The 22,562-nt window shown below is 53.2% G+C and overlaps 1 protein-coding gene across 2 annotated transcripts; it reads left to right on the top strand.

The window, feature by feature from the left end:
• Positions 1–10,768: 10,768 nt before the first annotated feature.
• KCNF1 (potassium voltage-gated channel modifier subfamily F member 1) lies at positions 10,769–19,093 on the top strand. Of its 2 annotated transcripts, none has more exons than XM_032954756.2 (2): positions 10,769–11,760; positions 15,617–19,093. In XM_032954756.2, exon 2 carries the CDS (start codon positions 15,629–15,631, stop codon positions 17,207–17,209), a length of 1,581 nt encoding a protein of 526 aa, XP_032810647.1. In that variant the 5' UTR covers positions 10,769–11,760; positions 15,617–15,628; the 3' UTR covers positions 17,210–19,093. The 2 variants fall into 2 exon arrangements, with proteins under 2 accessions (XP_032810647.1, XP_032810646.1); XM_032954755.2 differs by having other exon boundaries at positions 11,139–11,760; positions 15,621–19,093.
• The last annotated feature ends 3,469 nt before the right edge of the window (positions 19,094–22,562 follow it).

Here is a 22,562-nt window from a genome sequence, read left to right as displayed (position 1 = left end):
GTCTATTGTCCCTCTCGCTGTCTATTGTCCCTCTCGCTGTCTATTGTCCCTCTCTCTGTCTATTGTCCCTCTCGCTTTCTATTGTCCCTCTCGCTGTCTATTGTCCGTCTCGCTGTCTATTGTCCCCCTCGCTGTCTATTGTCCCTCTCGCTGTCTATTGTCCGTCTCGCTGTCTATTGTCCCTCTCGCTGTCTATTGTCCCTCTCGCTGTCTATTGTCCCTCTCGCTGTCTATTGTCCCTCTCGCTGTCTATTGTCCCTCTCGCTGTCTATTGTCCGTCTCGCTGTCTATTGTCCCTCTCGCTGTCTATTGTCCGTCTCGCTGTCTATTGTCCCTCTCGCTGTCTATTGTCCCTCTCGCTGTCTATTGTCCCTCTCACTGTCTATTGTCCCTCTCGCTGTCTATTGTCCCTCTCTCTGTCTATTGTCCCTCTCGCTGTCTATTGTCCGTCTCGCTGTCTATTGTCCCTCTCGCTGTCTATTGTCCCTCTCGCTGTCTATTGTCCCTATCGCTGTCTATTGTCCGTCTCGCTGCCTATTGTCCGTCTCGCTGCCTATTGTCCCTCTCGCTGTCTATTGTCCGTCTCGCTGTCTATTGTCCCCCTCGCTGTCTATTGTCCCTCTCGCTGTCTATTGTCCGTCTCGCTGTCTATTGTCCCTCTCGCTGTCTATTGCCCCTTTCGCTGTCTATTGTCCCTCTCGCTGTCTATTGTCCCTCTCGCTGTCTATTGTCCGTCTCGCTGTCTATTGTCCATCTCGCTGTCTATTGTCCCTCTCGCTGTCTATTGTCCCTCTCGCTGTCTATTGTCCCTCTCGCTGTCTATTGTCCCTCTCGCTGCCTATTGTCCGTCTCGCTGTCTATTGTCCCTCGCGCTGTCTATTGTCCCTCTCGCTGTCTATTGTCCGTCTCGCTGCCTATTGTCCCTCTCGCTGTCTATTGTCCCTCTCGCTGTCTATTGTCCCTCTCGCTGTCTATTGTCCTTCTAGCTTTCTATTGTCCCTCTAGCTTTCTATTGTCCCTCTCGCTGTCTATTGTCCCTCTCGCTGTCTATTGTCCCTCTCGCTGTCTATTGTCCTTCTATCTTTCTATTGTCCCTCAAGCTTTCTATTGTCCCTCTCGCTGCCTATTGTCCGTCTCGCTGTCTATTGTCCCACTCGCTGCCTATTGTCCGTCTCGCTGTCTATTGTCCGTCTCGCTGTCTATTGCCCCTCTCGCTGTCTGTTGTCCCTCTCGCTGTCTATTGTCCTTCTCGCTGTCTATTGTCCCTCTCGCTGTCTATTGTCCCTCTCGCTGTCTATTGTCCCTCTCACTGTCTATTGTCCGTCTCGCTGTCTATTGTCCCTCTCGCTTTCTATTGTCCCTCTCACTGTCTATTGTCCCTCTCGCTGTCTATTGTCCCTCTCGCTGTCTATTGTCCCTCTCGCTGTCTATTGTCCCTCTCGCTTTCTATTGTCCTTCTCGCTGTCTATTGTCCCTCTCGCTGTCTATTGTCCCTCTCACTGTCTATTGTCCCTCTCGCTGTCTATTGTCCCTCTCGCTGTCTATTGTCCCTCTCGCTTTCTATTGTCCTTCTCGCTGTCTATTGTCCCTCTCGCTGTCTATTGTCCCTCTCACTGTCTATTTTCCGTCTCGCTTTCTATTGTCTGCATCTTACTCTCTCTCTCTCTCTCCCTCTTGTCTCGTTACGTTCCGTCTCGTTCCTTCCGTTAGGCGCGATGATCAATGTTGCCATTTGTCTAACGGGACGAGCAGACGGACGCCGAGGCTAAATGTGAACACAGCTCACTGGCATGGACAGCGTCCAATGCAACAATACCGCGGGCTGCCGGAAACGATAAGGCGGTGGAGCTTTTTGAAGTTCCCATCAAACGAATGTTAATGTGAAACAAACCCAGCGATCTGTTTGGCGGTTTTTTTGTTTTGCAATGAAGGCATTTTTTTTAATTTAATTTTGCGCAGCAGCAAATGCAGTGCAGCAGCATGAACTAAAGACAAAGTTCCCCCGTGTAGCGCCCTCGGGCTTGTCAGGGGCAAGTGCCGTTAGCCGAGTAGCGCCGCGGACGAAGGCCGGCACGACGCACCAGGAGCTGGGTGACCAGCACCACGTCCTCGCGCTGCCACTTTGTCTCCCCAGTGGCGATGTGCGCTACGCTGTGCGCTACGCACAACACCAGGTGCTCACCCAGAAGACGAGCTCGAGGAGACCCAGGCCGCACAGGCGCGATGTGTACCACCTGTGTACCACCTGGCACGATGTGTACCACCTGTGTACCACCTGGCGCGTTGTGTACCACCTGGCACGATGTGTACCACCTGTGTACCACCTGTGTACCACCTGGCACGATGTGTACCACCTGGCACGATGTGTACCACCTGGCGCGATGTGTACCACCTGTGTACCACCTGTGTACCACCTGGCGCGATGTGTACCACCTGGCACGATGTGTACCACCTGGCGCGATGTGTACCACCTGGCACGATGTATACCACCTGTGTACCACCTGTGTACCACCTGGCGCGATGTGTACCACCTGTGTACCACCTGTGTACCACCTGGCACGATGTGTACCACCTGGCACGATGTGTACCACCTGGCGCGATGTGTACCACCTGGCACGATGTATACCACCTGTGTACCACCTGGCACGATGTGTACCACCTGGCACGATGTGTACCACCTGGCACGATGTGTACCACCTGGCACGATGTGTACCACCTGGCGCGATGTGTACCACCTGTGTACCACCTGTGTACCACCTGGCGCGATGTGTACCACCTGTGTACCACCTGTGTACCACCTGGCACGATGTGTACCACCTGGCACGATGTGTACCACCTGTGTACCACCTGGCACGATGTATACCACCTGTGTACCACCTGGCACGATGTGTACCACCTGGCACGATGTGTACCACCTGGCACGATGTGTACCACCTGGCACGATGTGTACCACCTGGCGCGATGTGTACCACCTGTGTACCACCTGTGTACCACCTGGCGCGATGTGTACCACCTGTGTACCACCTGTGTACCACCTGGCGCGATGTGTACCACCTGTGTACCACCTGTGTACCACCTGGCGCGATGTGTACCACCTGTGTGCCACCTGTGTACCACCTGGCGCGATGTGTACCACCTGGTGCGATGTGTACCACCTGTGTACCACCTGTGTACCACCTGGCACGATGTGTACCACCTGTGTACCACCTGGCACGATGTGTACCACCTGGCGCGATGTGTACCACCTGTGTACCACCTGTGTACCACCTGTGTACCACCTGGCGCGATGTGTACCACCTGGCGCGATGTGTACCACCTGTGTACCACCTGTGTACCACCTGGCACGATGTGTACCACCTGTGTACCACCTGTGTGCCACCTGTGTACCACCTGTGTACCACCTGGCACGATGTGTACCACCTGGCGCGATGTGTACCACCTGAGGCCGATCATCGGTTCAGATGAGCGTCATTGGTCTCGTGCCGTATTCTGACAGTCGCGCGAAACGTCGCCTGTTCAAAATACAGAAAGTTTGTATACGTATATGTTTCTATTAAGAGCACGGTTTTATTAACGAACGTATTGAACGTTGAGTGACCCGCGGTCAGGGTAACGTGTCGATCTACCCGTAACGCATTTATTAGTTTATTGGCGTCTGAATGCGCGGGTGTTAAGTCCAGAGATTTTGCCGGGCGAGCGGCGAGCTCCGCCTATTAATCGGCGTTGTTTTAGGAGGCGCTACTATCCCCCCCTCCCGTTGTCTCTCTCTCTCTCCTTAGCAGCTGCGATGTTCTGACCGGCTTGCGTTCGGGCTACGTTTGGGATCATCGATCAATCGCTGCCCGCATCTCGCAGCGGCTTTAGGCCCAGGGATCGTTCGTAGACGGCTGTCACCGCATCGCGCGCAATTCGCACGCGCTTCTGCGGCCGTCTGGAACGTTCTCCCTTGCGATATTAGGGAGCCACTGGAACTGGGTGCGATTTTTAAATCGCCTGGATTGACAAACTGATTTCTTTAGAACTGCTTTTTGTGCTTAGTTTGTTGTCCTTCCCCCGCACCTCCGAGTAGCACGGTTGGCTACGTGCGCTGCGACGTTGAGTTAAACGTACCTACAAAAGGCAAAAAAAAAACCAGACGCATACAGACACACAGACGTCCATTCCCTCCTCTGGGCGGCCCGGCGCGTCACCACGACAGGCAGCTTGCAAAGCTGCGCGTGACGGATGTGAAAATCAAGCGGAGTGGAATTACAGCCGCCAATGTTACAGCCCCCATTGCTGAGGTTATAATTTAATAATCTCCGACTCCCCGTGAGTGCACGCACGGATCGCTGCTCGATGCATACATTATCATTCAGTCTCACACGAGCGGCTGATGGTGTGCAAGCGAAGGTTAAAAATACGCTTCCACTGACGCCATTAAGACTTCTATAATAAACGGATGAAATTAGAAAGGTTCCCCGGGTAGCCTTCGGCAGGCTGTTGGGGCAAGTGCTGTAAAGCGCGCAGCAGCACCCGTGAAGGCCGGAGCGGCACACGAGGGTGTGGGTGGTCAGCATCACGCCCGACCGCCTTTGTCTCCCCGGTGCTGATGTTTACCGGGTACTCATTTTAAGGCCGAGTTGACTTAGGCAAGCCCCAGGACTGGTTCAGATAATCGGCATTGGTGTTGGTGGCCGCGAGCGGGAATCGAACTTGTAAGTATGGTTCCCCCGAGTGCTGGGTAGGATTATTAGAATGCAGGACCGTGAGAGGTGGCCGCGGCGTAGATGTGGGGGAGGAAGGCAAGGCCTTCGTCATCCAGCAGTGGAGTGACCATGGCTGACTGACGGTGGATGCAGTGTGGCAGGGCATTCATAACGGGAGCTTCGCGTCAACCGTAACTCGATCCTTTTTGCCACAAGCCTCGGGGTCGCATCCACATTGTTTACCGCGACAGGCGAGACTCAACGCGTTGCCCTGTCAATTGACTTGTTCCATTGTTGCTGGTGGGTGGCGGTGCTGGTTGATGGTGACTGGTGGTGGGTGGTGGTGGTGGGTGGGAGGTGGTTGGTGGTGGTTTATGGTGGTGGTGGGTGGTGGAGGTGGTTGGGCCCAGTTACAATCATTGCGGACGATTCTAATGTTATGTTTTTTTTCGAACTGATACGGCGGTGTGAAGTGAAATGACACCACCTGTGTTGAGTTACTTAGTGGTGGTGAGTGGTGAGAGGTTGGTGGTGGTGAGTGGTGGTGGTAAGTGGTGGTATGAGAGTCATGAACGTGTGGTGGTGAGCGTGGTGGTGAGAGTGTGGTGGTGGTGGTAAGAGTGTGGTGGTGGCGGTGAGCGTGGTGGTGAGAGTGTGGTGGTGGTGAGAGTGTGGTGGTGGCAGTGAGCATGGTGGTGGCGGTGGTTACCACGTGGAGTCTCCCCACGTCTACCTGCATTTCTATTCTCAGCGAGTGAACATTCTAAAACAAAGAGCACAGTTCCCCAAGAAAATGCAAAGGTGGTGGGAGAAAGCTTCCTCCCCCTCTCCCTCCCCTCTGTCCTGCCCTCCCTGCCTCTCTGCAGTATATTCCAGCGTGGGGTATCGGCGACAGGACCGATGCGTGGACGGTTTTTGAGAAAGCGAAATGTAAGACGCGCCGGACGCCCCGATTCCGATCTAGGGGGGGTGGGAGTGGAAAGTCGTCGGGGTCGATGCCTCAAATTAGCTCCATTGTCGCCTCGAGCATCGGCAGCAACAGCCGCGTCAACAGCAGCGCCGCTCATGAAATGTGAAGCTTTTTTAAAAAAAAATAGGACCCTAAACAAAATGACCAAAATTTGTTTTTTCTCCGGTAGGTATGAATACATAAACAATATTGGGGACTCAATGGAGGGGAGCAAAGGAGTGGGTTGCGGGGGGAAGGGGGGAGGGGCTCCCCCATCGCCTCTCCCTCCTGGATGTGCCCACTGGTACGAGGCCACTGAGAGTCAGACGTCTCCAGGGAGTCAATAGATACGTGCGGCAAGAAGGCATAAGCACACACAGAGACCCAGAGACTTACATAGAGAGCCATAGGCTAACACAGAGATACATACAGTTAGCACGAGACCCAGAGACTTACACAGATACCCATACACTTACATAGAGACCCATAGACTTACACAGAGACCCATAGACTTACATAGAGAGCCATAGGCTAACACAGAGACCCATACACTTACCACAGAGACCCAGAGACTTACATAGATACCCATACACTTACATAGAGACCCATAGACTTACACGGACACCCATAGACTTACACAGAGATCCATAGACTTACATAGAGAGCCATAGGCTAACACAGATACCCATACAGTTAGCACAGAGACCCAGAGACTTACACAGATACCCATACACTTACATAGAGACCCATATACTTACACAGAGACCCATAGACTTACATAGAGAGCCATAGGCTAACACAGAGACCCATACACTTACCACAGAGACCCAGAGACTTACATAGATACCCATACACTTACATAGAGACCCATAGACTTACACGAAGACCCATAGACTTACACAGAGACCCATAGATTTACATAGAGAGCCATAGGCTAACACAGAGACCCATACACTTACCACAGAGACCCAGAGACTTACATAGATACCCATACACTTACATAGAGACCCATAGACTTACACAGGGACCCATATACTTACACAGAGACCCATAGACTTACATAGAGAGCCATAGGCTAACACAGAGACCCATACACTTACCACAGAGACCCAGACACTTACATAGATACCCATACACTTACATAGAGACCCATAGACTTACACGGAGACCCATAGACTTACACAGAGACCCATAGACTTACATAGAGAGCCATAGGCTAACACAGAGACCCATACACTTACCACAGAGACCCAGACACTTACATAGATACCCATACACTTACATAGAAACCCATAGACTTACACGGAGACCCATAGGCTTGCACAGAGAGCTGTAGACTTAGACAGAGATCCATAGACTTCCATAGAGACATAGATAACTCTGGACGTAGACAGGGACCCACAGGCTTACACAGAGACCAATAGACTTACATAGAGACATCAAGACCATAAGACATAGACAAAGACCCACAGGCTTACACAGAGACCAATAGACTTACATAGAGACATCAAGACCATAAGACATAGACAAAGACCCACAGGCTTACACAGAGACCAATAGACTTACATAGAGACATCAAGACCATAAGAAATAGACAAAGACCCACAGGCTTACACAGAGACCAATAGACTTACATAGAGACATCAAGACCATAAGACATAGACAAAGACCCACATGCTTACACAGAGACCAATAGACGTACATAGAGACATCAAGACCTTAAGACATAGACATAGACCCACAGGCTTACACAGAGACCAATAGCCTTACATAGAGACCCATATGCGAAGTGGGGGGAGGGGGGGGGCTGAAAAATCAAACATCACTCGCCACTGATGAGTGATGTTAGCCGTGGGCGGGTTTGTCTGATGCGCTAAGCACTGCGCCACCGCTCCAAACAAATGCATCTCTAACGCGAGCGTTGTTAATCGAAGTTGACAATACAACGGAATTCGCTCGCCGACCACTGCGAGCCATTTGGGCGTGGAACGCTTTTGGGGGGGGGAAGAGAAAGTAAACACGTGAAACTCATTTGGAGGGCCATTGCGTGATTAGAATATTACAGCGGCTTAGTTTATCGATCGCCACGTGATGATTAATCGGTGGCCGTTCGCTCCGAAGTGGAATTCTTGACGCGGTCGGCCGAATTGTTGTAACGTTTTGACCCCTCCCATACTGGACATCTGTGACAAAGAGCTTTACAGCTAATCGGATTACTCCTGCAGTAAACTTAAATGTGTTGATGTATTCTGATTGTTCTCCGTTGAGTTGTTGGGGGGGGAGGTTCAATAAGCTCCGCTTTTTATGTCATTATTTATTCATAGGCAGTCCTGCGGCAAAGATTGACGGCGTTCAGGTGCTGGACGTACCCCGCCCACGCACACCGCATGTACCTCACACAGTCGTGCATCACGTTTGGGTTTGGGGATCGATAATCGGGCTGTGAGACAGGCCACATACCCAGCCAGCTATCCAGTCGGATAGCTAGACATAGAGACAGCCAGCTGGGCAGTCGGATAGCTAGACATAGAGACAGCCAGCTGGGTAGTCAGATAGCTAGACATAGAGACAGCCAGCTGGGCAGTCGAATAGGTAGACATAGAGACAGCCAGCTGGGTAGTCAGATAGCTAGACATAGAGACAGCCAGCTGGGCAGTCGGATAGCTAGACATAGAGACAGCCAGCTGCGTAGTCAGATAGCTAGACATAGAGACAGCCAGCTGGGTAGTAGCATAGCTAGACATAGAGACAGCCAGCTGGGCAGTAGGATAGCTAGACATAGAGACAGCCAGCTGGGTAGTCAGATAGCTAGACATAGAGACAGTCAGCTGGGTAGTCAGATAGCTAGACATAGAGACAGCCAGCTGGGTAGTCAGATAGCTAGACTTAGAGACAGTCAGCTGGGTAGTAGGATAGCTAGACATAGAGACAGCCAGCTGGGTAGTCAGATAGCTAGACTTAGAGACAGCCAGCTGGGCAGTAGGATAGCTAGACATAGAGACAGCCAGCTGGGCAGTAGGATAGCTAGACATAGAGACAGCCAGCTGGGCAATAGGATAGCTAGACATAGAGACAGTCAACTGAGTAGTCAGATAGCTATACATAGAGATAGCCAGCTGGGCAGTCGGATAGCTAGACATAGATACAGCTAGCTGGGTAGTCAGATAGCTAGACATAGAGACAGCCAGCTGGGTAGTCGGATAGCTAGACATAGAGACAGCCAGCTGGGTAGTCGGATAGCTAGACAAAGAGACAGACAGCTGGGCAGTAGGATAGCTAGACATAGAGACAGCCAGCTGGGTAGTCAGATAGCTAGATATAGAGACAGCCAGCTGGGTAGTCAGATAGCTAGACATAGAGACAGACAGCTGGGCAGTAGGATAGCTAGACATAGAGATAGTCAGCTGGGTAGTCAGATAGCTAGACATAGAGACAGCCAGCTGGGTAGTCAGATAGCTAGACATAGAGATAGTCAGCTGGGTAGTCAGATAGCTAGACATAGAGACAGCCAGCTGGGTAGTCAGATAGCTAGACATAGAGATAGCCAGCTGGGCAGTCGGATAGCTAGACATAGAGACAGCCAGCTGGGTAATCAGATAGCTAGACATAGAGACAGCCAGCTGGGCAGTAGGATAGCTAGACATAGAGACAACCAGCTGGGCAGTAGGATAGCTAGACATAGAGACAGCCAGCTGGGCAATAGGATAGCTAGACATAGAGACAGCCAGCTGGGCAGTAGGATAGCTAGACATAGAGACAGCCAGCTGGGTAGTCAGATAGCTAGATATAGAGACAGCCAGCTGGGTAGTCAGATAGCTAGATATAGGGACAGCCAGCTAAGTAGTAGCATAGCTAGACATAGAGACAGCCAGCTGGGCAGTAGCATAGCTAGACCTAGAGACAGCCAACTGGGTAGTCAGATAGCTAGACATAGAGACAGCCAGCTGGGTAGTCAGATAGCTAGACATAGAGACAGCCAGCTGAGTAGTCAGATAGCTAGATATAGAGACAGCCAGCTGGGTAGTCAGATAGCTAGACTTAGAGACAGCCAGCTGGGTAGTAGGATAGCTAGACATAGAGACAGCCAGCTAGGCAGTCGGATAGCTGGACATAGAGACAGCCAGCTGCATAGTCAGATAGCTAGACATAGAGACAGCCAGCTGGGTAGTCAGATAGCTAGACATAGAGACAGCCAGCTGGGCAGTAAAATAGCTAAACATAGAGACAGCCAGCTGGGCAATAGGATAGCTAGACATAGAGACAGCCAGCTGGGTAGTCAGATAGCTAGACATAGAGACAGCCAGCTGGGCAGTAGGATAGCTAGACATAGAGACAGCCAGCTGGGCAGTAGCATAGCTAGACATAGAGACAGTCAGCTGGGCAGTAGGATAGCTAGACATAGAGACAGCCAGCTGGGTAGTCAGATAGCTAAACATAGAGACAGCCAGCTGGGCAGTAGGATAGCTAGACATAGAGACAGTCAACTGGGCAGTAGGATAGCTAGACATAGAGACAGCCAGCTATCCAGTAAGATAGCTAGACATAGAGTCAGCCAGCTGGGCAGTCGGATAGCTAGACATAGAGACAGTCAACTAAGTAGTCGGATAGCTAGACATAGAGACAGCCAGCTTGGCAGTAGGATAGCTAGATATAAAGCTAGCCAGCTGGGCAGTCAGATAGCTAGACATAGAGACAGCCAACTGGGTAGTCAGATAGCTAGATATAGAGACAGCTAGCTAGCCAGTCAGCTAACTAGAAGTATAGCTAACCAGCAAGCCAATCGGCTAGCTAGACCCATCTCCAGCGCACTAGCACATAGCCAGCCAGCGGGCTAGTCAAGCAGCCATGTAGTGCTCCAGCTAGATATTCAACCAGCCAGCTAACTAGTTAACCAGCCAGTGAGCCAGCCCACTATCCAGCCAGCCAGCTATTTAGCCAGTTAATCAGTCAGGCGACTGATGGTTCAGCTAGCCTTCCAGTTGGCCACCGAGCAAGTCAAACTTGAAAACGCCAGCCGACCAGCCAATCAGACTAGTCAACAAGCCAGCCATCCAGCCATCAAAATAACCCTCTCACTCAGCCAGCTATATACAAAGCCGCCCTAGCAGCGAAGCACGCACTCACTCGCGCATCCTCCCACCAACAAAATCTTACACCCACTCGGCCATCATATCCACCCACACACCCACGCAGACACCCAGCCATCCGGCGAGCGAGCCACGCACCCCATCCTCTCGCTCCTCTCCGCTCCCTCCCACCCTCCTCTCTCCATATCCTCTCTCCCCCATCTATTCTCCCCCTCTCCTCCCCCTCTCGCATCTCTCTCTCCCTCTCCGCTACACTCGCTCACGCCGCTCATCATTACTCGCCTTTCAGACGCCGAGAAGAGGCAGCGTCTGTCGGTCACGGGAAGACGTTCAGCCGAGAAGAGCCGGGCGGTTCTCCAGCCGTACTCCTGCCCATCGCTACCCACCCTCCCACCCGTATACCTACCAGGCTGACCGTATTCCTACCATGCTGCCCGTGTACCTGCTCGCCTGCCCACCCACCTGCTGCTCGCCTGCTCAACTATCTTAACAACAACCTTCCCATTTCACCCAACTACTCAGAACACCTACCCAGCCAGCTCGCCCAACTACCAGCCCATCCACCTGCCCACCTTGCCCGCCCATCCATCCACCTACCTGCCCACCTGTCTGCCCACCTACCTGCCCACCTGTCTGCCCACCAACCTGTCCACCTGTCTGCCCACCTACCTGCCCACCTGTCTGCCCACCTACCTGCCCACCTGTCTGCCCACCAACCTGCCCACCTACCTGCCCACCTACCTGCCCACCTACCTGCCCACCTGTCTGCCCACCTCTCTGTCCGCCCGCTCAACCGGCAGCCCAGCTCAGTGTCCTCCCGTCCAACTAATTAATCCACCCGTAAAACTACCTGCCCAACTACCCGTGCCCATCCACCTAGGACTGCCGTTCACTCAACTACCTGCCCACCTGCCCGTCCACCTGCCCGCCCCGTCACAGAGGCGTGAAGGCGACGCCACCGAACGGGAGGAGAGCGACTCGAGGGGGGAGACCAACCGATTCGGGATCCTTCTCCACGGCGAGCTGCGCGTTATTGGTATGGCGTGCACGTGTGTGCGTGGGCATTGTGGGGACGCGTGTGTGCGGGTGCGTGTCGTGTATGAGAGTTGTGGGTGTGCGTGTGGCTGTGAATACGCAGCTGGTAGCACGCTGCGCTACGAACCCGGCGACTCCGAGTTCGATTCCGTGACCGATTATTTGAACCGGTCATGGGCCACGCCTAGGTCGACTCAGCCTCAAATTAGTACCTGGTGCGGTGTTTAAACATTGCCACTAGGGAGACAAAGACGGCCGGGCGTGGTGCTGGCCACCCACCCCCTCGTGTACCGTGCTGGCCTTCATAGGTGCTCGCTAACAGCACTTGCCCCAAAAGTCTGCTAACAGCTATCCGGGGTGTCTTTGTCTTTATGTGTTAATATGTCTTTGTATGACGTGCACGTGTGTGCGTGGGCACGTGTGGTTATGTGTGTGGGTGCGTGGGTGTATACTTGGATATGTGTGTGTGTGTAATATATGAAAGTATGTGGTGGTGTGTGTGTGGGTGTGTGAAAAGGTATTGGTATTGCGTGCACGTGTGCGTGAGCTCATTGTGGTTGTGTGTGGGTGGGCGTGTGGGCATGCGTGACGATGTGTGAGTGTGGATGTGTGTGGATGTATGTGTTGTGAGTGTGGGTGTGCGTGTGGGGAGCGGCAGCTTCTGTTCGGTGGGATAAAGAGGGGGCTAATCAGGCGCAGCACGGACTGGGGAGAAGAGATAGACTGATGCGGAACAGAAGGATGTGGAGCTGATTTGACTTGCCGATTAATGGTAGCAGCAGTGTCAAGATCGGCCTCTGTGAAGGAGGATCGTGAATTACGCTCCTTAGCAGTTGGAGGCAGTCGCCCTCCAGCCACAACGGAGGGCTGAGGAGCGACGCTCACAACAACGAGCAGAGCGCAGGACGGCTACGGCGCAGAGAATTGGCACATTGCGGGGCACAGGTGGTGCATCTGTCAGTCATCTCAGACAGTTATCCCATGGCATCTGTGTCTGTCCCGTGACCTTCTGCGAGCGAGCTTTCGACAGTTCACGTGGCCTCAAAGTGCACTTAGCCTGCGACAAGCGTCATGGTGACGTTACGTCCACTTCGTGGTGGACGGCACTTGCTCTTATGTGGTTATGTGTGAGTGTGTATGGGTATAGGTGGTCATGTTATTGTGTATGTGAGTGCGTGTGAATATGTGGCTATACGTGTATGTGGTTATATCTGAGTGTGTGTGTGATCGTCTGTATGGATGGGGTGGTAGTGGAGCGCTTAGCGCGCTGCGCTACGAACCCGGCGACCCGAGTTCGAATCCCGCGCACGGCCAACATCGGTGACGATCATCTGAACCGATCCTAGGTCTCTCCTAGGTTGACTCAGCCTCAAACAAGTCCCTGGTGTGGTGTGTAAAACATCAGTACTGCGGAGACAAAGGCGGTCAGGCGTGGTGCTCCCCATACCATCCCCTCGAGTGCCGTGCCAACAGCACTTGCCCCAACAGTTTGTTAAAGGCCATACGGGGTGGGGGAGTCTTTGTATATATGGGCGATATCGAGTGCGTGTGTGGCAGGCTGATATAGCGTGCGTGTGCAAATGAGAGATTGTGTGCGCGCGCGTGAGAGAGAGAGTTTGTTTGTTAGTGGGGAATCGTCGTGCGGTTAGCGCGCTGCATTACAAACCTGGCGAACCGGGTTCAACTCGCGCTCATGGCCAACACCGATGACGATTATCTGAACCGCTCCTGAGCCTCCCCGAGGCCGACTCAGACTCTAATGAGTACCTGGTGAGATGTGTAAACATTGCCACTAGGAATACAAAGTCGGCCGGGCGTGGTGTTGGCTACCCATCCCTTCGTGCGCCGTGCCGGCTTTCATAGGAGCTCGCTAACAGCACTTGCCCCTACTGTTCAGGCTATACGGGGGATCTTTGTCTTTCTGTCTTTGTTAGTGGGGAGCCGCAGTGCAGCGGTTAGCGCGCCGCGCGACGAACCTGGCGACCCCGAGTTCGATTCCCGCCCAAGGCCAACACCACTGACGATTATCTGAACCGGTTCTGGAGCTACCCTAGGTCGACTCGGCCCCAAATTAGTACTTTTAAACATCGCCACTAGGGAGACAAAGGCTTTGTTCGCGGGGAGCGGTAGTGTAATTTAAGCCACGGCCCGTTGGGGAGGGCTTCATCGAGCAGTGGAGCCATCACCGTCGTCATCTGGGGAAGGCGGGGGAGGAGGCGCAGGGATTAGAGCTCACAAGTCTAATCTCTGTCGGGGGTGCACTTGAAAAGTAATCCTTCTCTAATATCAATTAATAATACATTGTATAATGGTATAAACGACATGTAAATCTTATATTAATATTGATACAGTGATGCAATTCTGGGCCGGTGGTTATTATTCACGACTGTGAATGCGGTGCTCTTATTCACTTTACCGGGGAATTTAAGCCCCGCGGGTGAGATCGCCGCCAAGTAAAACGTCTCGTACAACCGTCCTCCACCCGACACAGCCAATCCGTGAGGTTTGTCACGTGAGCAGAAGGTGGCAGTGGGTCGCTGCTTCAGCACCACCGCTGTGCTGGAGAACAAAACCACGACGCACAACATTCTGTCCCTGGAATTGCCATCCAGAGAAGTCGCCGAGTTCGATCTCTGGGCGCGGCAGTCGCAACAGTGGGCGAGACGATGACAACAGCCCCCACCCTACCGCTCCCCCCCCCCACCCTCTCCACCGCCTAGCTCCACCCAGCAGTAAACACAGCCAATTAATAAGGTCTGTCGAGTGCCGATAAGTTACTACTCAATGGGCTCTGCCGCAGTAAGTCTATTGCCAGGTGGTCGCGTGCGGTGGGAGTGAAGTGTGGGTAGCTCCCACCCGTTTCAAGACGCTCTGCCACCAGCGCTGGAAGAGTCAGCCGAGTAGCCTCGAAGGAGCGAGCGTGTCTCTCGATCGCTTCCCTTCCCCCCCCCCCCCCCCCGGGCATTGGCGCGAGCAAAGAAATTGCAGGGCTGCGCCTATACCTTCGTCAGCTTAAGATTTTCAATTTAAAAAGAAATTGCAACGTTATTACTTTTTTCATTTCGTTTCAGCAACTCTTTGTCGCCTTTAGAGCATTATGGAAAAATACGCTTGGCGGAGCCCATTATATGCGCGTGTCTCGGTAAACTGCAGCAGTAAGCGAGTTACGTAGCTGTATAATTTATTAGCGCGTGTTCAAAGTTAAAAGTCAAACGTTCATTATATATATTCTTGGTTCTTTCGGTAAAGTCACGTTGAAGGGAAACAATACAATAATAAAATATGAGAATTGTATTTTTTATATATATTTTATTATTTTATTGTTTCCCTTCAACGTGACTTTACCGAAAGAACCAAGAATATGAATTACTGCAGTCACGAAAGCTTTAAATCAAAATTTTGTTCATTATATAGTTTTACAGTCTTCGCAAACAATATATATTATGGATTGAACAATGGTTTTTATTCCCAGCAACCATTTAACGTTGGGTCAACGTTGCATCAACGGTTCCAACCGATTGCCAACACTGGCAGACAGTTGCCACGTTTACACGGTAGTCATTTATATTTGCAAGACCACAGATCTATTCAGAGTTCACGTGGCACCAATGATCTGCAGTGCTACTTCGAGCATCTGGATGGCGATGGCGTTAAACATTAACACAACTACAATCATCTGATTGGCTGGCATGGTGATCAATAGCTCTACTTCGAGCATCTGATCGGCTGTCGTGTCGAACACCACGAACTACCACGAGCATCATCTGATTGTCCAATCACATCCTCGTAACGTTTCCTCCCCCCTCCTCTGTCGTCATCATCGTCGTCATCGCCGTCGTCATTGTGACGTTGCACAGGCAGTGCCCGCCATGAGCGTGTGCAGCAGAGGCAGCGGCCGCCGGCGCAGCAGCAGCAGCAGCAGCAGCGTCAAGAACGTCAACGGCGCCGTCGACGCGGGCAGCGACGCGGGCGGTGACGGCGGCGGGAACCCCTCGGCCGAGCCGTCCGTGTGCAGCGAGGCGTTCCCCCGCTCCGCCTACCGCGACGTCTGCCTCAACATCGGCGGCGTCCGCTTCAGCCTCGACGGCGACCTTCTCTACCGCTTCGCCGACACGCGGCTAGCGCAGCTGTCGCGCTCGACGGACGCCGACGAGCGGCGGCGGCTGTGCGACGACTTCGACCCGCGCGCAAACGGCAACGAGTTCTACTTCGACCGCGACCCCGAGGTGTTCCGCACCATCATAGACCTCTTCTACGACGGGGAGATCCACATGAACAAGGGCGTGTGCCCGCTCTGCTTCAAGGGCGAGCTCGAGTTCTGGAAGATCGACGCCGCCTTCCTCGACGACTGCTGCAAGAGCTCCTGCGTCGAGAAGGAGGAGGAGCTCGACGAGATCGCGCGCCGGGTCCAGCTCATCCTCGAGGACCAGGGCCACGCGGGCGAGAGCGCCGCCACGCGCGTCCGCAAGGGCCTCTGGATGCTCATGGAGAAGCCCTACTCGTCGCTGCTGGCGCGCCTGCTCGCCATCGTGTCGTTCGCCCTCGTCGTCATCTCATCGGTGGTGCTCTGCCTCAGCACCATCCCCGAGATGCAGACGGTGGACGCCGCCGGGCGCCACGTGGAGCACCCGACGCTCAACGTCATCGAGACGGTGTGCATCGTGTGGTTCACCCTCGAGTACCTGCTGCGCCTGCTCGCCGCGCCGCACAAGCTGCGCTTCGCAGTCTCCTTCATGAACGTCATCGACGTGCTCGCCGTGATGCCCTACTACATCGGCATGGCGCTCACGGACTTGGGCGAGGACGCCAACGGCCTCTCCAACATGCAGCAGGCCATCCAGGCGCTGCGCATAATGCGCATCGCTCGCATCTTCAAGCTCGCGCGCCACTCGAGTGGCCTGCAGATGCTCACGTACGCGCTCAAGGGCAGTTTCCGCGAGCTCAACATGCTGCTCTTCTACCTGGCCGTGGGCATCTTCCTCTTCTCGGCGCTGGGCTACACGGTGGAGCAGTACCACCCGGAGACGCTGTTCACCAGCATTCCGCACTCATTCTGGTGGGCCATCATCACCATGACCACGGTGGGCTACGGCGACATCTACCCCAAGACCAACCTCGGCAAGCTGAACGCCGCCATCAGCTTCCTGTGCGGGATCCTGGCCATAGCTCTGCCCATCCACCCCATCATCAACAACTTTGTGCGCTACTACAACAAGCAGAGGGTGCTGGACACGGCCGTCAAGCATCAGCTGGACCGCATGGCTATGGGGGATCTGCTCAACTTTCCAGATAACATGAACGCGGTGGGAGAGTGCGGCGGTGGTGTTGGTGGTGGTGGTGGTGCTGGTGGTGGTTCTGTACGTGGTAAATTGGTGAGCAAAGTTCACTCGTCCACCCCGCTGCTCAAACCGTCTCAGCACCAGCGATCCGTGAACCGCAACGTGTGTTGAGATGTCACGTGGGGATCATGGACAAGGTCTGATCGGCTGTCTCTCAGTCTCTCTCTAGCTGTTCATCTCTCTCTCTACCTATCTCTCTCTCGTTTATCTTCCGACACGTCCGTCACACTTCACCGATGAATGTTCTTCGCTACGGCGAGACGGATACATGTCTGCTGTCCGAATCAGAGGCTCCAAGGTACTGGACGTGCCAAAGTAAAATATATCACGATCCACAGCAGCAGCAGCAGCGAGATCGTCACGACCGCTGAGGATATCCACCGACTGTCACGCGAGTGTCGTGATTTGAAGCGCCACTCGGCAGTTTGGAGATCATGCTCTTGGGCGGTAGAATCTATTTTCTGTTGGTATTTATTATTAATAATGTTACTTTTTTTCCAGGGGATGGGGGCGTATTTGTATTTATGATAGCTGTGTAATTACAACAACGACGACCATGATGAATACGATGACGATGCTTGATTATGATGTCCCTCGCGGTTCGGAGGGCGATGTACGTTGGACTTCTTTGGCACCGTACGTAGACAACCGTGCGAATCGGTGGGTGCGGGTGATGCACGCCGCCGGTGGCTTTTGAGGTGGCCGAGCTGTCCAATTGTAGAACCGCAGAGCTTTGAGTAGTGGAGGGGGGGGGCACGCGGTTCCAGGTGGAAGTTGAATCCGCAGTGCCGGGTTGGCTTGCTCGTGCTCATCACCTGCTGATGTACGGCCTACAGCGGCCAATCAGAGAACGCGTCAGAGGGAGGGGGAGAGGGGCGTGGCTTCATCCATCAGTGGATCGACAATGACTGCCGGTGGTGATGGTGTTGATGTGGCCGGATGGCACGGCACGATATTGAGAGCGCACGAGCCGATTTGGCAAGCTCAAATGCCAGAATCAGCAGAGTATCTCTCTCACACACACACACAAGTGTTAAACACCTTTTTGTTTTGATCGCATTTGTATACTCTGTATGATTAGTCATCTTCTGAGGTTTTAGTCACGCGATGTTTATGATATCGTGCGAGTGGAATTCATTGACCGGCGGTGATAGTTGTGCGTGTTCGTGTGTGTGCGCGTGTATGTATATATATGGAGCGGGGGGAGGTGGTGGCGCAGTTGTTAGCGCACTAAGGTACGAACCAACTGCGCGACCAATAGCAATTGGCCCATAAACTGAACACCGGTCTTGGGCATCCTCTAGGTCGACTCAACCTTAAGACATTAGAGTAGCCCCACGCGGTGTGTCGCAAACATCGGGAGCGGGGAGACAGCAGCGGCCGGGCGTGGTGTTGGCCACCCTAACCCCTCGTGTGACGTTCCGGCCATCCATAGGTGCTGCTCGCTAAAAGCACTTGCCCCAACAGCCTGTTAAAATATATAGAGGGCAGGGGCGTTGTCATTTTACATATCAACAGCGCAAATGGCAATCGAACACACAAACAATTGTACTAATCCGTGAAGACAATTAAGGAACACAACACCAACAGCACAACCGATATAACTTTGTTCGAATGTTTGTGCAGCTGTGAATGGGACTCCTCTCTCGCTCCACTGGCAGCCCACCCACCCCCTGCCTGGCTCTCGCCTCCCTCTCGATGTCGCGCTGTGTGCTCTCCCTCGCACTCTCCCACCCGTCTATCCACTCTCTCTCTCTCTCTCCCGAGCCGCTCCGGTCACCCCCCCCCCCCGTCTCTCATCTCGCCGGGCCCGTAGCACAAACCGCTCTACCTCATTCCACTGCTCGCCACGTGCTGCCGTAATTCTGGAACACCTCCTCCTCTCACCCCCATATCCTCCTACCCCCTCCTCCTCCTCCTCCCTTCTGCTCTACCCCCCTCCTTCCTCCTCCCTCCTCCTCCCTCCTCCTCCTCCCCCCTCCTCCTCCCCCCTCCTCCTCCCTCCTCCTCCTCCCTCCTCCTCCCCCCTCCTCCCTCCCCCCCCCTCCCCCCTCCCCCCATCTTCCTGCTCCACTGCTAACTTCTGCAACTCATTATCCTGCTGCAATTTCTCGACCCCGCCCCCCCCACCCCGTACTGCTAAACTCCGTAACTCATGGCGCCTCCCGTGTCTTCCGACTTGATCAAAAGTCTCCGCTTCTTTCTTTCTTTGTGTTTGTCACGGCATCGTTGCGTTACGACGGCGTCTCACGGCAATCGCTCACCGAATGATCGGGACGCGTGTTGTGACGCCGCTTCCAGGATCAGCTTTCAAATAAAAGTTCGACGACACAAGCGCGAACATCCTCCCTGTGCGTATCCTTTACACCGTTAACGATCATAATGCTTATCATCATAATCACGACGATTGTCGGATGCACACTCCCGTCATCACATCGCAGAAACATCCCCAGGGGTCTGATCTTCCCACCGAAGCTCACGGTCCACCCTAAGTCGAATGCCACTGCACAGACCGTGGCAGCAGATGCGGACACCAGATGCACAAATGGAAAATTAAAAACCCTCGAGTAGTAGTGGTGCGACTGTGGTCATCCAGAGCAGACCGCGGTGCAACGTGTAACGACGCAATCATGCCCCGATCCACAACTACGAAGACGGAGACATCACAGCGACACCACTCCACTGCTCCCGTTCACGCGGTTATCTGGGCTTGGCCGCCTTCAATGTGACATTGAAGTCGTTGCTCTGCATCGACATCAGCAGCCGTACGGAAGAAGAGGATAACACAATGCTGCATATTATATCGTAACAAAATATCATGACATTATTTCCTAACAATCGTCGTCGTAGTCATCATCATCATCATCAATCACGATCTGTCCACAGCTTGATGAAAGTGGCTATCTAACGGTCTAGCGATCCAACAATACGTCTGGCTCCAGCACACGAACCGATTTCACAGCAAGATGTTACTTTGACTTTGGGTACGATCGGTATAATGTTTGACCTGTGGCGAAACGATCAGTACACATTACTGCCGTCGCAAACAGCTCGCATGCATCATGAACACAACCACCGATTAGTACTGTTGGCTAAGTACGGTGGGAACAAATGTCAACGTACAATTACTATTTACTATTTTATTACATTTTGCCAGGTGAGGCCCACTGAGCTATGCAGCTCGTTTTCAGAAGCGGTGGTGGTGGTGGTGGTGAAACAAAACCGATATCTCAAAGAAATTGGCTCATCACCGTGTGGAAATTTATAGTGGCCAAATACTCTTAACGCGTGTTAGTGATTCTCAATGTCGAGGGGAAACATCCACGCGACCACGGAGGGTGGGAGACACGCAAACTCCAAATATACAGCAGCAGGCGTCAGGGTTGAGATCGAACCCACGACCTCCTGTATACCAGGCGAGGTAGTTAACATCTCACCACGTGGAGAGAGACACGCAAACTCCAAATATACAGCAGCAGGCGTCAGGGTTGAGATCGAACCCACGGCCTCCTGTATACCAGGCGATGTAGTTAACATCTCACCACGTGGAGAGAGACACGCAAACTCCAAATATACAGCAGGCGTCAGGGTCGGGATCGACCTCACGACCTCCTGTATACCAGGCGAAGTAGTTAACATCTCACCACGTGGAGAGAGAGACATGCAAACTCTAAATATACAGCAGGCGTCAGGGTCGGGATCGACCTCACGACCTCCTGTATACCTAGCGAGGTAGTTAACATCTCACCACGTGGAGAGAGACACGCAAACTCCAAATATACAGTAGGCGTCAGGGTCGGGATCGACCTCACGACCTCCTGTATACCAGGCGAAGTAGTTAACATCTCGCCAGCACCCCTGCATACCACCACCATCAGCATAAGCACAGGAACGCGACCACAATCAACAGACCACCCACCACTGCACGGAACGCCACCAACTTAATCAGCACCACCACCACCACCACACTTCCGTATCTATTACCCATGAATGAGAAGCATTCCCTCTCTTCTACCCGTGCAGATAAAAGCCCCGTCCAGCACTGCCTACGGTACTTTGCTCCCTCTCCGCGATTTCCATCAGCGCGGAGCAAATTAATTCGCGTGCCGTTGATTGCGATGGGAAGAAGCTGTGGCTTCCGTGCCGCGGAGCGGGTTGAACAAGCCGTCAGAACCAGTCCAAGCAAGGAGCCTCCACGTCGTGTGGGGAATCCTCTGAACCTGTGCTGGGCCTCCCCAAAGTCGACACAATACACGCAGAGATAACAACAATGATCCCCCCCGTATAGCCTGAACAGGCTGTAGGGGCAAGTGCTGCTAGCGAGCACCTATGAAGGCCGGAACGGTACACGAGAGGGTGGGTGGCCAGCACCACGCCAGGCCGCCTTTGATTCCCCAGTGACGATGTTTACACACCGCACCAGGTACTCATTCGAGGCTGAGCCGACCTAGGGGAGGCCCAGGACCGGTTCACATAATCGTCGCTGGTGTTGGCCGTGAGCGGGAATAGAACTCTGGTATACTGGTTCGCAGCGCAGAGCACTAATCGCTACACCACACACCAACGCACACTCCATCACTTTACCAATTTTTGCACCGGGCCGATAATGTGTTCATGTTGTGAGTGAAAAGCCTTTCGAACAAGATTCCTGATGTAGCTATTTATTTCTGCACTTATGCATTTGCCGGCTGGTTATTTTATTTATTTGGAGATGGAGCTCACGCTGTTTTCCCCCTTATTAGTATCACGCCGCCGCACGCTCGCCTCACCGCGACCCCGTGATGATTAGAGTGGAGTGGAGATGGGGTGTGATATTCACATCGCGAACCAACTAAGTCGCGTGTGCGTGGTGGTGGTGGTGGTGATGGGGAGGCGGTGGTGCAGCGGTTAGCACGCTGCGCATACGAACCCGACAGGCCCGGGTGCGATTCACTGCCACCAACACCAGTGACGATTCTCTGAATCGGTCCTGGGCCTCCCCCAAGGTCGACTTGGCCTCAAATGAGTAGCTGGCGCAGTGGCGTGTAAACACCGGCAAAAGGAAGACAAAGGCGGCCGGGCGTGGTGCTGGCCACCCCTACTCCCTGTGTGCCGTGTCGTGATAGGCCACTGCAGTGCAAGCTCCTTAAACTCCACCGACTCTCTCTGTTGAAGCCCTCTCGTCGTGGCCAGCAGACCTCGGCATTGGCATCGAGCTTGTGAACATTCTGCGATCCGCTAGAATAGACCATGGGCAATGTTAGTCAAGGAGTAATGTTAGTTTATGAGTAATGTAAGTTTGTGAGTAATGTTAGTATTTGAGTAATGTTAGTATATGGGCAATGGTATTTTATGAGTAATGTTAGTATATGAGTAATGTTAGTCTATGAGTAATGTTAGTATAAGGGCAATGTTAGTCTATGAGTAATGTTAGTTTATGAGTAATGTTAGTTTATGAGTAATGTTAGTATTTGAGTAATGTTAG

Source organism: Petromyzon marinus, chromosome 15 (assembly GCF_048934315.1).
Source record: "Petromyzon marinus isolate PM22_M1 ecotype Great Lakes invasive population chromosome 15, UKy_Petmar_22M1.pri1.0, whole genome shotgun sequence".
Lineage (NCBI taxonomy): Eukaryota > Metazoa > Chordata > Hyperoartia > Petromyzontiformes > Petromyzontidae > Petromyzon > Petromyzon marinus.
This window is presented reverse-complemented; position numbering and strand designations above follow the sequence as displayed.